We start from the raw sequence: 15,408 nt of genomic DNA, 5'->3' as shown, positions 1-15,408 counted from the left end.
AAAGGAGGTTATTTGTGACCTCATTATGCTACGTCATCAGGTGCTCCGCCCGCAGCGTTGTAACACTTTAAGATGATGTCGGAGCTCACGCGGACGAGAAGCCGGCCGGGCCTTTCAAAAGCAGCAGCTCTTCGATGCAGCGCTCAGAACTCGCTGAAAGTTCTTAGGGAACGCTGTCGTCTAGAGACGCGCTTCAAAACCTAACTTAATTGTAACAAGAAATAGCGAACTAGCATCAAAAAGAATGGCTACGTTGTTGCTGTCCATGTATAAGGTCCTCATCGACGGAGTGAGCGTCCAGAGCTTGATCCACGCAGTGCTGCTGACGCTTGCTGTCATCGAGTCTTGGTTCCTCATTCGCAGGGTGTCGCGTCTGCCTCCGGGGCCCCGCGGTCTCCCCATCGTGGGGAGTCTCCCTTGGCTTGCCAAGGACTCCCACCTCGTGCTGATGGACTGGGCAAAGAAATATGGGAACATCTTCACCGTGAACTTCGGATCGCGCAAAGTGATCGTGCTCAACGAGCTGGAGACTATCAAAGAAGCGTTTTTGAAGAAGAGTGCCCAGTTTGCCGGACGCCCCGATCTGCCCAGTTTGAAGGCGCTGTTAAAGCGAAAGGGTGAGTACTCAAGTACTAAACGTTATCGTGATCCTTACAGTAGGTTAATGCAGGTGTTTACCATGTATCAGATGAAGTAATAGTGGTATAATCACGTTAAGTACATCGAGGAGGATAGACTGGCCATGTTGACATGCCCCCTTCTATAGTCATAACAGTGTCCCCATGGAATACGTTAATACTAACGACAATTAAATGGCCTTGAGTTGGTGTGGTGATTGTCATTGAGTATTTGTATAAGTAGTGACAGCTAAGCTGAGAGCTCTTGTAAGTGCACTTGTGTTTGTGTGGCGTAGAGGTAACAGGTTAGATTCGATTTCTTGTGACACGCTGTCCTCTGACAGCAGTCAACTCCATCAATTCGTTGCCTAAACGCTCTTCAACTTGAACTGTTTATTTCTGAGCTAAAACTGTTGCTCGCTTGGTGGCATATTGTCGATCTGCAAATTTTTTGTCTATTTCGTTATTGAGAATCCGATGTAGTTTACCCTCAGGTGTTCTGAAAACGTTGAGCATTGCATATCAAAGTAGTGCCTCTGTCATATGGGTGGTGCATTTCCCGGGGTTGCAGTACCTGGGCGTATTTAAGCTCGCAGCGGCGCCCTAAGGTATCAAACTTTTTTTGGCCTGGCTAGTAAACCAGGTATACCAACGCACGCTACATCACCGCTGGCCAGGCGCGAGTCCAGCAGCGCCGACGGCCGCGGAACGCCAGGTGGAAGGTTGTTTGCATCTCGCGGCCGTCCGCACACCGGGGGGTTCCACGGCGGGGACACCCCCAAGTTTTGTGATCAATGTCTGTGATCTAAGGTCAATAATGACTGTGGTCTCTCTCCTCCCATAGATATAGTGATAAAAAAGAACTGTGTGATGCCGGGATAAAGCATTGGGAGGGTCAAGGCGTGGGTGGTGGGGGCAGTCATTGAAACAGACATCTGATTACGAACTGACTCAAGGTTGCCTTCATCGCGTTTCATTTAATGAATTGCCTTTGATGTGTGGTTACTCACGTTGTTCTGATGAAAAATACACACGCGAGTGAATGAAAAGCACCTTGTTTCTCGACAGTAAACAATAAATAAATAAATTCCGCGCAAATAGGACCATTAATTTAAACTCTCCCCGTAGTGCGTGCGTACTCGCTGTTGCTATCTGCTGCCAATCGCGTGGGCCGAATTGTGGATTAATCAGTGCGCCTTTATGCCGGGTGGCCGCACGGTTGCACTTTGGGCGATATTTACACGTTAACGCGGTTGACCACAAATTGCCCTACTTAATACGCTGTAATCATGATCCTGTGGATTTCATTTGACACCGCAGAGCGCCTGCCAATACTGCGGATACCTGTACCCTTTAAGACATGAAGCTCTCAGATTCAATTACGCTGCTTTACTGTAGCTTAACGTTGAAAACAGTTGATGGGAATATATTAAAAGTAAAATAGAATTTTAGGAATAATTTTTGATAGTTTATGATATCTGCCCCTGGGTTTACTTAACATCCAAACGTATATATTAAGATGACCAAGCGGTGAACTGTTATCTGTGTTATACACAATGGAAATGTTAGGCTACCGTAGTATTTACGCACTCTCGCTGCTATTTATTACACACGTTACCACAAACAACAATTAATAGGGACAGGGCAGTGCAAAGAGTGGGTGGATATGTAATTGAGGCTGTGTAACGAAACGGGTTGAACCGTAAATAGCCTTGTTTTAATGAATTTCTGGACAGACCACAAAAATAATATAAACATGTTGTCTTGAAAAAGCAGTTTATCGAAACCAAACCAGGAAATCAAGGACCCTCTCATCATAGCATTAATGCGGTTACTTTAATGAAAGCCCGAAAGACGAAAACATTTTCACGTTTCAGTAGTTTCCCCCCGCTTTGAATTAGGCTCAAAGACCAAGTAGTAGCCCACTATTTGACCGCAGACATAATGCAACTAATTTTAGAAATGGTTTATTTGTAGTAAACTAAAACTCTCGTGAACTTGTTCTGTGACTCGACTGGTTGGCCTCACTGCCTGCTAATGAGGGGTGCCGCACGCGCTCAGGTGAACTAATGGGTGTAACATGAGACGCGCTGGCCAGCATTAAGACCATTTGCGGAGTCAGCGGTCACTTGCGGTCCTGATTCTTGACACGGTATCATGGTAGCACGGGCGTGGTCCACGCGGACCCATTTTTATGACTCCCTGGCGTAACTGAAAACACTCTGCCCCCACGCACGCGGACCAGTGACCCTATAGCGCATTCCAGGTGCCCAGTTCCGTGACCTTTTCATCATCCCATGATAAAACAAGCTTCATTGAGCTAACATCTTTTTAATTTTTACCAACCCTGTATTTACCCTTTGATATCAGGGACCTCTTAAATAGTATACACAATTAGTCCATCTGGTAAAACTAGTTAACGCCCCACCTTTGATAATTATCGGGCAACGCATTTGTATCATTCTTATAGTGTGCCCTTGCTAAGACACAGGCATAAGCAAATCTTGCGCAATTATTTTCACATATACATAAATGCTTTTAAATCTTGCTAAGTTGATTCTCATCACGCCACTATTGTCTCGATAAGTATCCATGAAGCAAACGTTTATTCATTTTGCACACTTTTTCGTTTAGCTAGTAACCCGGTAAGCGGTGATTTGTCCTCTAATCCCGATGACGTTGTTTTCCATGAATTTATGTTTAACTGTAGGAAATGATAAGCTGGAGAGCTAATGGGTTGAAGGTAAAAACTGCTTCAAATTGATACCACAGATATCGCAAAGTGTTTCGTTTATAAGTGTGAAAGGGTTACGAACACGCTTAGCAGCGCTTGGATGCTTTTGAATGTCGGAGAATTGAATCATCGGTTTTGCTAAAGAAACTATTATAAAAATCCCGTTTTCTTTCTTTTTTTTTTTTTTTTTGCCGAAGTCTGTCTTGTCGCCGTTTTGTATCGTTTTGCCTCGTGTGTGTCTTTTATTTTTTTTTATCTGCAGATCGCTTCATGGTGTATACTTTATTAGCAAATCGGTGCACCGTCCTGGTTTATAAGGATCATATTTTTTGACGCTGAGCTAGAAAAAGAAATCTCTCAAAGATTGAAAAATTTCACAAAACTGTCTGAAAATGGGTCCTCTGATTTGTGGACGCTGTCGGCGTCTGCTGCAACCGTATAGGCCGCCAGCGACACGGAACGGTTGCCGGTCCAGAAAAAAACCGCGAAAGCTTTTTTCCCCTTTTAAACGTTTCGTCTCAGGTGAGTGCGAAGTCCCCATATTGCGGTTTCGAGGAGACCACCCGCTGTAACCTACTTATGTGAAAACGAAAGAACTAGCCATGCGCTTCTGGAGTACACACTAAATTTAGCGTCTATTTATCTATAAATAAGAACGATTGCAATGCAGGCACCTTGCTTTGCCGGTAATATCAACAAACACCAAACCGTGAGAAGTCCGCAAGAAACGATGTGGTATCTACTTTCTAACCCCCCCTAGCCGTGTTGCTTTTGTTACCTTAACAATTAAAACTTTTTTTAATTACTTTCTCTCGCCTTCCGCGAAAGCCACACGTCATTTGCTTAGGTTAAAATGTCAGCGAGTTCAAGCCCCGTGCCCTTTCATGACGGCGCACTTTGGGGTTTTCTTTATTTTGAAAAAATAAAGCAAGAATTTCGGCGTTCTTTTATGTTTAATTCACAGGCTGCCCGTCCCCTGACTTGCACGCTCAACTGCAGCGAGGCAAAGAGGTCTTACACCCCAGAGGAAACGGGACCGATATATTTGTGGATCGTTCTGATTCACCGAGTACTTAGCTCTAAACAACCCGCTATTTTTGTGTTTTTGACGTTTTTGGGGGCTGATTAAGGTGCCCATAGTACCAAATTTAGCCTGCATGGAATATTTATAAACTACGTACACCTTGAAATATCTTTTCCCCCTCTGCATCGGCACAATTTATGCCTAAATTTACTGATAATCATTCTGTTTTTTGATAAACCTTCAAGAGTCAAGGAGGTAGTATGGACAAACCTTTTGCTGCTCACACGCCACGCAAGACCAAAATTGCGTACAGCACGTAAATTATTACCAGTGTACGTAAACTAATAAAGCAAAAGTTAGGTACAGTCGCGTCTTTTATTTTGAGCTACAGGTGCAATTGTTCGGTACGTGCTCGTCCTTACAAGGGAGTCGGCCTTCCGCCCTAACATAAGGACTGCTATACCCAATGCCTGATACATGAAAAAAAGTAAATATATAAATAAAAAAATAAATAAAATGAAATTAATTAATTAATTAGTCAATGAATTGATCTAAAGGAAAATGTGTATCAAAAAGAGAAACAGTTTATTATTTTATTGACCCAAAATGAACGAAAACATCTTAGTTGTTTTACTCTAAAATTGATCACAAATTATGTATTATACGTGTATAAAAAGATTGAATTTAAAATTATATAAAAGACTGGTTACGGATGTTTTAGCCAGGTAAATGTATCAAGTTGCATACTTAGCACAGACGTCGCAGTATGTGATGTTCTATCAGACTTTAAAAAAAGCACAAATCCTCATTTCTTGTTAACTTTTCCGTAGGGATCTTTGGATGCCATTTGAACTGTCCGCAATCCAGGTGTCTGGAGAATGTCACCTGAATGGTAGAGTGGGCCTCATTTCTGCCATCACGACTTCGCATTAATTTCCCCCTGCGCTGTTTCTTTTTCTTAAAAATATTTTTAGCTTGTCTCGGCGTCGACTTTTCACCTGAAATCCTATTATCCTGGAAAGAAGGTGAGGTCTGATAGACTTTGTCTACAATAAAATGCTTTGAGCTGTGCGCTTCAATCTTCTCTTTTTTAAATTTATATAAATATATAAATATACAGATGTAGCTCCATTATTTAATGCTCTAGATCTAGGGACGAAAATAAACAGTCTGCCAGCACTTCAGTATTGTAGCCTACATACCGACCAATGTTACAGATCATTTTATTTCCATCTTGTAAACTTCGTACGGTTTGTAACACTCATTTGGCAGCTCATGGTGAACGACATAGGGTAACCTTGGGCCTAAAATAGAAATTTTGACATAGCTTTACCGCGATGTCGACCCGACCAGACTTCTGGTGTAGAAATAAACAACCCCCTGCGTGGCTTTTTTTTCAGTTCTCTCCTGCTCTAATAAGGAACCCCGGTCCTGGCCGCCGTCTGCTTCCTAGCTGATGTTGTACCAGGGCACTGCGCACTGGTTTGCATCGAGCGGCGCTTTTGCTTTGAACGGCGAGCGGGGTTATTTGTTTTCCCTCATCCCGTGTTGCTTTTTAATCCTGCAAACAAAGAACGCTCTTCAGAAAAGAGGCATTTGACCGAATTCCAGAGCCCCTTCTTTTAAGCGCACCGCAAATCTTTTGGTTGGGTGCATTCGTACTCACTGGGTGGTGTTTGCATCCAATGAGTCGAGGGTGTGTTGTATAAAGCCACGCCTGGAGCAGGCGGGGTCTTTAGCGCAAGGGCAAGTCCCGGACGTATTTTGAAATAGGCTTGAAGTCCCTGGGCCTAGGGGGAAGAAACAGGAGAACAAGTTGCAGCTCCATACTATCTGCGAGCACATGTTTTTAAATTAAAAGTAGATAAAATTCAGGGGATCCTCCCTCCCTTCTCCCTCTCCCCCCTCTCTGCTCTCTTGCCGTAAACTAAGTTGTGATGATTAACTCGCGTTTGATGGCTGGATCATCCTAGTAAGCACTGCCATTAGTTATTTTCAACGATATTGTTGAATACGTCAGAAGTCCAAGCTGGACATATACGGAAGGCTCTCTGGTGTTACGCATATTAGTTCTACATTACATTGTTCGTGCTCGAAGCTGCATCAGAAAGTTGCTCCACTTCTTACGTATATTATGTTTAGTTTGTTGATTATCAGAGATGTTTTGACTGGTGAAGCGGTTTGTACAACACACCAACCCTCGATGGCGCACTGCAATGAGTGAACACATTATGAACACTGATACGGAAAATACAGCCATAGATCCCCGGCTTTGCCATAATGATATCCAGGGGCCAAAGTAAAGACCGACTAATTTAGCCTTCGATGACCAAAGATTAATTAGAAGTAGCATGAAAATATTGAGTCTGCTGTACAACAATTAAAAAATGGCTATTATCTAAGATCGATAGTTGTTATATTGTAGTGGACTTTTACGGATTTATCTTAGGAAGAAGTACATGTAGGTTTTCTGTATAAAGTTTATGGGGATTGTTAAACCTACGTCCATATTATTCTCTATTTTATTTCATTCTATGACACCTGGCCACTCCAGTAAAACGTTGCCATTTGTTCTTTTTTTAATTCCCTGACAGAGCATGGCTTAGTTAGGATAAGATATAAGATGAAAACATTTAACAATCCTATAATACCAATAATAAATATAGATTAATCTTGGCTCAGTGCGATAAAATTGGCGTCAATCGCTATTGTAATAAAAATATGCATGGACTATTTCTTTGTTCTAAATGTCAGTTTATAAAACAAATTTTGATAATTAAACCCTAGATTTATATTATCGTTTCAGGTATCTTGTCCAGCGACCACGGCCACGGCTTCTCCGCTCGGCGCCGCTTCGCGCTCCAGCTGCTAAGAGAGATGGGCATTGGCCAACCAAAGTTGGAGGAAATGATGCAGAGCGAGGTTGAGATCCTGGTGCAGGCCATTGGTCAACACGCTGCCGCGGGAGAACCCTTCGAAGTCACCGAGATGGTCAATCTCGCCGTAGCCAACGTCATTTTCATGATGGTGTTCCAGAAACGGTTCGACCAGGATGACAAGCTGTTCAAAGAGCTCCTCCGCTGCGTGAACCGCAACGCCGTGCTTGCCGCCGCGGCCGCCGCGCAGAATTTCCTCCCATTTCTCCAAATACCCTGGCTTCCAGTGAACAAGGAGTTGGCGTACAACAGAGCCGTTATCAAGAACACAATTCAGACCTGGATTCAGCAGTCGAAAGACACCTACGATCCTGCCGTCACGCGTGGTTTCCTCGACGCCATGATGCACGAGAAGTCGCGGCACGAGGGCGATCCGGAATTCTCCGACGAACAATTGACCATCATGGTGTTCGACTTGCTGTGTGCGGGCTACGAAACCACGGCCACCTCTCTGCGCTGGGCTCTGTTCTTCATGCTGCACTGCCCGGATGTTCAGAGCCGAGTGCAGGACGAACTGGACTCGCTTCTGGAAGATGATGTCACTGCGACCAGTTACTACCACCGGCGGCACTCCCCGTACACTCAAGCCACGCTGATGGAGATCAACAGGCGCAGCACAATCGTCCCTCTTGGTCTGCCACGAGCCACCACAGAAGACGTCAGTTTTAACGGGTACACAATCCCCAAAAATACGATGGTGATTGCCAACCTGTGGTCTGTGATGATGAACGAAAAGTATTGGCCGGAGCCGGAGGAGTTCAGGCCTGAGAGATTCCTAGATGAAAATGGAGGCCTTTTACGGAATAAACCAGATGCTTTTATTCCGTTCTCAGTGGGTAAGTTCTATTTGTTTTATTATCGCTCAGAAGCAGATAGTACTGAAAAGTGAATTAAAATAAAAATATTGAATAGTAAATTTGGTAATTGTTGTACTTTAGAAATGTATGTTAGATTTAAAACCTCTTATTTAGATTTGTGGAAACTACCGGTAAGCATTGTAATGGACCTTAACTGCTGCCACTGTTGATTCCAAGAATTTGAATTTCGGCTAATTAACTAGTCTCATTGGTACCAAACATTTACTACTGCACGCACGCAACAGCATATTTCCCAAGTTTTACCTCATCTAAATACATTTTTACATTCAATTCCTTCTAGGTAGACGTTCATGCATCGGGGAGGCCTTCGTAAAAACTGAGCTGTTCGTTTTCTTCTCCACCATCCTCAGAAATTTCACGTTTACTCCTCCCGAGGGTGAAGAGCTTCCTCCTGTTAAAGGGAAGCAAGGGCTGACCCTTACGCCTCCCCGATACCGGCTGTGCGCCACGCCGAGATTTTCAAAACGGGTTGTGAATGCCTCTTTATAAAGGTAAATAATTCTATGGACTGGTAGGAAAGGTGTACTAAAGAAACGGACGTGGCCAAGTTGAAGATGTTCAATCATTCAGTTGCTGACGTCATATTGAGTTGCTGACGTCATTATTGAATTACTGTCGTCATTATAAAGTTGTTGACCTTATTGTAACCCCTACAGTGCCGGCTGCGTATGGAGACCAAGAAAAAACCAAAGAGCTTTGTGGCAAAAAAGACAGCATTATCGGCTGCTGAAATTAATGTATTGATAAAAAGCCACTTATGTGAGAAATAATATGTATTGATAAAAAGCCACTTATGTGAGAAATAACGTTTTTATTTCCACAAGAGAAGAGTGCAATGTGACTAAGACTACATATATGATGGTATCACTTTTATGAAATGTGACGTAAAGTGTCTAATATGAAAAGATGAGTCATTATTTAAACATCAGTGCATGACATGACATCACGATTTGACGTCATTCGGGCAGTTTTTAAAACCTAGAGGTAAATATATAACACTATGACGGTTTTAAAGTATGAAATGATCGTCGACACACACGTATATCCACTAGGACCAAGAGCAAATGTGATAGGTGTTGTTATGAATTGACGTTTTGTCATCCAGAACTGCCAATATTGTGAGACATTTTGTTGTACAATCAGTATTCTATGTCTGTATAATATTATATTTGCTGTAAAAGCTGTTTACCGTTTGTGATTAAAAAATAAACAGTTCAGGTAGAGTCTAGGTGATCCTGTTGCAAAATGAGATAATGAAAAAGGAAAGAAGCATAAAAGTTCTCTCCAGATCATTGCTTAGGTATTATTGTAAAATATTTTTGACAAATATTCAATTGGCCCTTTCTCTTAAGTATGTTGTGGCATAATCAAAGGGACATGAAGTGCCATCTGAACTTACTTTGTACTGCGTTATATTTATTTGTCAATGCAACAAATACATTTCTTTTCACATTGTATAACAGAAAAGAAAATGTCGTACTCATTTGTAACATATAGATTAGAAATGTATATATGTACAAAATTTGATCTGTAATAATTATTTTTTCAAGAAACATAAAATTGTGTTCCTTGTGTCAGTGTTGTAGTCAAAGATTCAAAATAAAGTTATTCTCTTAATTTATGGTATCGCAGACAGCAAATAATGATTACGTTAAAGTAATACGACAGGAATCTCATTTGTTCGGGGTGGGGACATGGTGGGGTTTACTCTCAATCATGGGGATCGAAGGACAGTGTGAAATGATGGGGACAGGAATCCTTGCTATCGGGGGGAGGGGGAAGGGGGGTGTTACTCTCAATCACGTGGATCGATGGGCGGGAGAAAGTGATAATACGAGAAGCTTCAGGTGTCAAGGGAGGGGATTTAAAAGTGTCCTTCTGCAGACGGTCTTCGAGAGTTAGGTAGTAAGCGCACACAATACGGCGTCACTTAAAGCGTGTAATGTAAAGACTGTTAAATGCCCAATACAAAAAAGTCCTCTTTGATGAAGAAAGTGCTCGTGGACGAAAAACTGGAAGTATTTCATAATGGCTTCCGAGTTGCATTATATAGGCCAAATTGGTACTAGTCCGTTGTTTTCAGGAAGTACGAAACAATTAAAATGTTGGCAGTGGAACTTAATTCGCTTAGAATGGAATGGAATGTAAATCCATGCTCTTTTTCTTTAACTATTTTTCTTTTATTTTTCAATTAAACATCTTACTAGGTTTGCATGACTTAACAAGCACTACCCATTTTGATCGTTCTTATAAGGAAAGCTCCTTTTGTTGATTCCTTGCAAGACTTATTATTCAATAAACAACAATTAAGCAAATTTATATCGGAAATTTCTTTTGAAGTGAAAAAAGACATATTTGCCCCACCACATCGGACTATTAAACCAGTGTGGGCATCACAAATAACTCGTGTTTTTAAAGTCTATAAATAACCGCTGAGAGTAAGAGAGGCACGTGCGGGACACATTCCATGTTTGACAGTTATTCGCGTTTTCCAGCACCGCATCCCGTTGCTAGCTGTGCTTGGCCATCCACACCTCAGTTAATGAATTAATGCCAGATATTACTGGCAGATTCGGGATTTTTGCTAATGGGGAGGTAGTCGGGAAGGGGGGGAGGAGAAGGGGACAAAAGGATTTTTTTCTTGCCGCATGGTTTTGACTCTTTATGCTTGTACTGTTATACTTTTAATGAAGAATGGTACGGGGGAGGCGGGAGGGAGGGGGATTTCCGAAGAGCAGAGATTTATAAAGTTTTAACACCTTTTCGGTACAGCAGTAGTCTCACTTTTTCTTCGGCGTCTAGTTGAGTACCCAAGACGGTGCAAATAACCTGGACGCCTCCCACAACTGCCCCAAGCGTTTGTCACAACCCACTGCCATGTCTTTTATTTCAATGGTTATATTAAATGTAAACCATAAAATTTTTTTTATGTCCATCACCTGTGCGAGTTTGTAAGCCTTTTAGCCCAAGTTTTGAACGTACTCTCGCTGTGGAAAAGCAATTGTTAGTCCTTTGCTTGTCAGTGTATGCGATAACATTTGCACTTTATCGTTACATATACTATTTTCGAGTAATGTAGTACTAAATATAAAGAAGATATAAGGCGCACTTGATTGAGCCTTGGGCATTAGCTTTAACTAGCTTAATAAAGCTGACATGCAGACTTTCCCCTGAAAAACGGTGCTCATTTTCTCATTACGTCTACATGAAATGACGCACCGGTTCATGAATTGGGGTCGGTTTTATGGGAACACGCTTATTGATTTCCTACATTCCATCCTCTGTGTACCCACTGTGGTCAAGTTAATCAGGATTACCTCTGCTGGTTAGTAACATATACACTTCTACCATCCTTCATTCTGCTTTATCAACTTTTTTTTTGTGGTTAAAAAATTCCACACTGGTTATCTGATAAATCGAAAGGAAAAATCTCACCTCATCTCACCTGTTCAGCTGATGATCGGGAGAGGGAGCGACTCAATGTCCTTGAATTAGACCCAAATGCCATGGCTGAAGAGAGTTATCGAACTTCCTCGGGAACTTGGCGATCTTGATCCCAAAGTTAGATAATAAGTTAGTCAAGGCAGCCTACCTGATGACATTATGTCGTGTTATTATTACTTAACAATAACCGAGAAACACGAGAACTTGCTAAGAAAGCAGGAACTCCTATATATAGCAGTCTAATATAAAGTCGCCTACATTATTTCCGCTTTAATGACAATTGTGTCGATTGATAGGAAAATATCACTGCTATCTGTCAAAGTATCGTATATAATGTCTTCATAAATTACATTTTAATGGAATTGTTTTATATCATCTGACAGAGCGAAAATCCTAAATTGACAGTGATAAAATTATGGCATAAAATATTTCATTTGAAGACTACGTGGGAGACTACATGTATTTTGGCCTTCGCTTTAAATGGTGTGATTTTGCCTTTTTATCTGCTTACAAATTTGCACAAATTTGTCGTCTTTAGAATATATTAATCTAATTTTGAATGTTTCTTATTACAAATGAACAAATCAAGATTTCCTCAGCTATTCAAGTACCAAATAGGTGCAAAAAACAAGACTAGGGGTAACATGGGCATTTTGTGAAATTACCCTGTGTCCCAATAAATGCACTTTTTAGGGATTTTGTATGTTGTTATTGCTGCATTAATGTTTATGACAATAAAATTTTCTATGAAATGATTTATTTATACTTTTGTTAGGGGATGGTGAATATGATATAGAGTTACCCTCTGAGGTTAGGGGCATCTAAAATACTATACAAAATTCAAGTATGCGATGCAATAATTGTGTAATACAGAACACTAGCGGACATAGTGCAGAGTGTAAAAGGTACACTTAAAACGACCAACGGTTTTCGCTGGTATTCCCAATGATTTATAGAGTACGTCTTAATCCTTGCTGGTGCGCCAAAGATTGAGGGTATGGGAGAACTAGTGCTCCTTTGTCAAAAAGCAAGTCTAGATGCCTGTGTCAGCACAGAAATTGTCCAAGTCTATTTATAGGACAGCTACGCTGAGTGGGTTAGCCGGCGTGCAGGGCGAATAACCTCTATGGACGAATAAAAAGACACACGTTTGAACATAAATTGTCGGCCCTCAACTTGAGGTGTGATTCTGAAAAGAGTTGAAATTCCAAAGACTTTGAACTCTGCCATGTTTTCTTGTAGTGCCTTTAATTTGTTATCGGGTCACTGGCCATGGCTTTCAAGCAACACCACTAACAGATTCGAAAGAAATACTAACTAACACAGGCCCGTACGCAGGGGGGTTCGAAAGAACCACCCCTTTTGCTGGGAAAAAGGTCCACTCTGGGTAAAATTTGATCTAGGTACATGAAGTTTTTATGGAAAAAGGTCCACTTTTTCAGAAAAAGAACCCCCCTTTTGAAATTGCTGGCTACGGGACTGTAACAAAAGGCTCTATTAAAAAGGTTAAAAAATATGTAAAAAGATTTAATTAACAACATTTTCAAACTTCCCTTTCAATTATTAAGACACAACATGTTACAAATGTATATATTTCTGTAAAGTATGTTATACTTAGAAAGGCAAAGGATAGAAAGTAAATGTGGGACAAAATTTTATCGAATTTCCTTTTTTTCCCGGCTTATGAAACATTAACGTTTCGTAAAACAAAATAACATAATAAAGTCATATAATGAATATCAGTCATTTAATGCAGTTTATATGGATACCAAAAAATCTCCTTATGAATCTTGAAATCAAAAATTGAAAGAAGAATAGAATAAATCTTTGGGTGTGGCAGATGCATCAAAACGGAAATAAATCTGTATTTTATTGTGCATAATTAACAGTCAAACTTCTGCATATTTCCTAAAAAGAATGCAATCGTCCATTTTTGTATAGCTTCTTGTGCAAACAGGTGCGCGCGCGCGTGTGTTATATAACAGTGAGCGTGCGTGTGCGTTTGCGTGCGAGCAAGGAGCAGGTATGCGCATTAGACACGGTCACACTTGGCAAGAATGAACACCTTAAGCGTCTGGAGTTGGTCACTCAGGTGCATTACGCCAAAGAATTTCAGCGGTTCCACGTAACAAATAATGTGTCTCAATTCCAGACTAATCACAACAACAATATATGAGGCACGAGCTCCTCTCAGCCTTCGATCGAGCAGGGTAACAGTTGCGGCACTTTCATCAAAAATAACCAACCCGCGTCGCACGTCCTCCGACCAGGCATTCTTCTCCCTGTTGTTGATCTGTTGGTGGCTGTTGTGCTCTTTATTTCCCATGGGAGTTTACGGGCCAGACCACACCGTCGTCATAACTCTTTATGCCAGGGCAGAGACGCTGCGTTAGGAGTTTGAACTGCGAGGCAGAGTTATGCTACCCCGAGTGTCAGCACACAGACGAGGCATTTATTTTCAGCGCTAGTAGACACCCTGGGATTCGGGACGCATTTAAAATCCTCTGCATCTGCATTCGCTGGGATAGCTTACACCATATACAACGGCTTTTCATTCAGTCACAGAAAAGACTGTGGTTAAGACAGGTGCACGCCCATTCAAAAGAAAGCTTAGGTCGGCTTCACAAAAGAACATTGACACGAAAACTGGTGTTTTGTGCCAAAAATATGACTTTCTTCAGTTTAAAAAGTATCCAATTTAAATTAAGTAAGTTTTAGGCTGAAAAATCATCCACGCCTTTCGTAATATAAAGCAGACACAATTTATTTAGCATCAGTAAAACTAGACCAAAAGTTTAACTTCAAATTCAGATCAATTTTGGGACTTAGGTTCTTTTGTGACACGTGCCGCTAGGTTCCCTGTCCACCAGAGCGGCAGCAAGCGTGTACCTAAGGACAGGGAAGTTTCACCAAAAACTTTCGAAACTCGGGGTACGTTGGCGGGGATATATTGAAGGGACACCTGTCGTCACTCGGAGAACGTCCCCAGACCCGACCCTGTGTTATAGGGAATTACCACATAAATAACTGACTCTAATCACTTTCCTTTGAACTGCCTCTTGTAAACAATTTTGTGCATTTATTTCTTGAGGACCATTGAACTTGTTGAATTTATTATTCCCGTATAACTTTTGTGTTATTGCCACAATATTTTTCCAATAAATAATTTACACCTCACACTTTTTGCAATAAAAAGCGCAAGTGCTTTTTAGGCCTTTTATAGTTTAAAAAATTAAAACAAAAACTTAATTTGTACCGTAGATCTTTGTAAATATTACATATATAGCATTTTGTTCCTAATTCCATAACTCTGTGAAAATGCAGGTCTTGCAAAGAGAGACGGGTTCCAATCAAGCCTTACTGAGAGTTAACTCCGAAACGTGAAACTTTTCTGTCACAGTCAAACCAAAAGTATACAGTAGTGCGTAAATATTGGAGTATTCAATTTCAATCGTATATTTTAACCATAAATTAATCGGGAGCGATGTATTATGACCTTTAATGCAGATTGTATAAAATACTGCCTTTCAGTAATTCAGGTGTACACAAAATTGTATATGCTATCGTTACATTTGTCAACAATTTCGAACACATCGACGTGATATAATACGTGTAAAAATCGTGATAACAGTTGAACGTTGTTTACATTCTAGTTAAATAGTCTACATAAGATGACACACACTCATTAAAAGTGATCTGTTATCTTTCCTCCAAAGAATCTATTAATACGTTAATTTTGAGGCTTAGGCCGCTCTCTGGCCGCTTTTGGCCAAAA

General features: G+C 41.1%; 1 protein-coding gene and 2 long non-coding RNA genes across 3 annotated transcripts; 1 reads left to right on the top strand and 2 right to left on the bottom strand.

Moving 5' to 3' along the window:
• Window positions 1–75: 75 nt before the first annotated feature.
• On the top strand, window positions 76–9,810 carry LOC106170374 (cytochrome P450 2J4). Its single transcript, XM_013550219.3, has 3 exons — window positions 76–617; window positions 7,182–8,147; window positions 8,470–9,810. The coding sequence occupies exons 1-3, from the start codon at window positions 245–247 to the stop codon at window positions 8,676–8,678; spliced, it is 1,548 nt and encodes a 515-aa protein (XP_013405673.2). The 5' UTR covers window positions 76–244; the 3' UTR covers window positions 8,679–9,810.
• LOC147762562 (uncharacterized) lies at window positions 4,955–6,238 on the bottom strand. Its single transcript, XR_015334168.1, has 2 exons — window positions 5,578–6,238; window positions 4,955–5,389 (listed from the first exon to the last, which is right to left on the bottom strand). It is a non-coding gene; the product is annotated as an uncharacterized LOC147762562 (long non-coding RNA).
• Window positions 6,882–8,594, bottom strand: LOC147762561 (uncharacterized). The gene is made up of 2 exons (XR_015334166.1): window positions 8,433–8,594; window positions 6,882–8,189 (listed from the first exon to the last, which is right to left on the bottom strand). It is a non-coding gene; the product is annotated as an uncharacterized LOC147762561 (long non-coding RNA).
• Window positions 9,811–15,408: the final 5,598 nt, after the last annotated feature.

The sequence above is a fragment of the Lingula anatina genome, chromosome 4 (assembly GCF_051362555.1).
Source record: "Lingula anatina isolate TDL-2025a chromosome 4, LinAna3.0, whole genome shotgun sequence".
Taxonomy (NCBI): Eukaryota; Metazoa; Brachiopoda; class Lingulata; order Lingulida; family Lingulidae; genus Lingula; species Lingula anatina.
Note: the sequence above shows the minus strand (reverse complement) of the source record. Positions and strands in the feature narration are given on the sequence as shown.

Excerpts from the sequence above, each read along its gene's own strand:
- LOC106170374 (XM_013550219.3), top strand. The coding sequence starts at position 245 with ATGGCTACGTTGTTGCTGTCCATGTATAAGGTCCTCATCGACGGAGTG. Across the intron at positions 618-7,181 it reads GGCGCTGTTAAAGCGAAAGG|GTATCTTGTCCAGCGACCAC; the intron begins GTGAGTACTCAA and ends TTATCGTTTCAG. Across the intron at positions 8,148-8,469 it reads TTTTATTCCGTTCTCAGTGG|GTAGACGTTCATGCATCGGG; the intron begins GTAAGTTCTATT and ends AATTCCTTCTAG.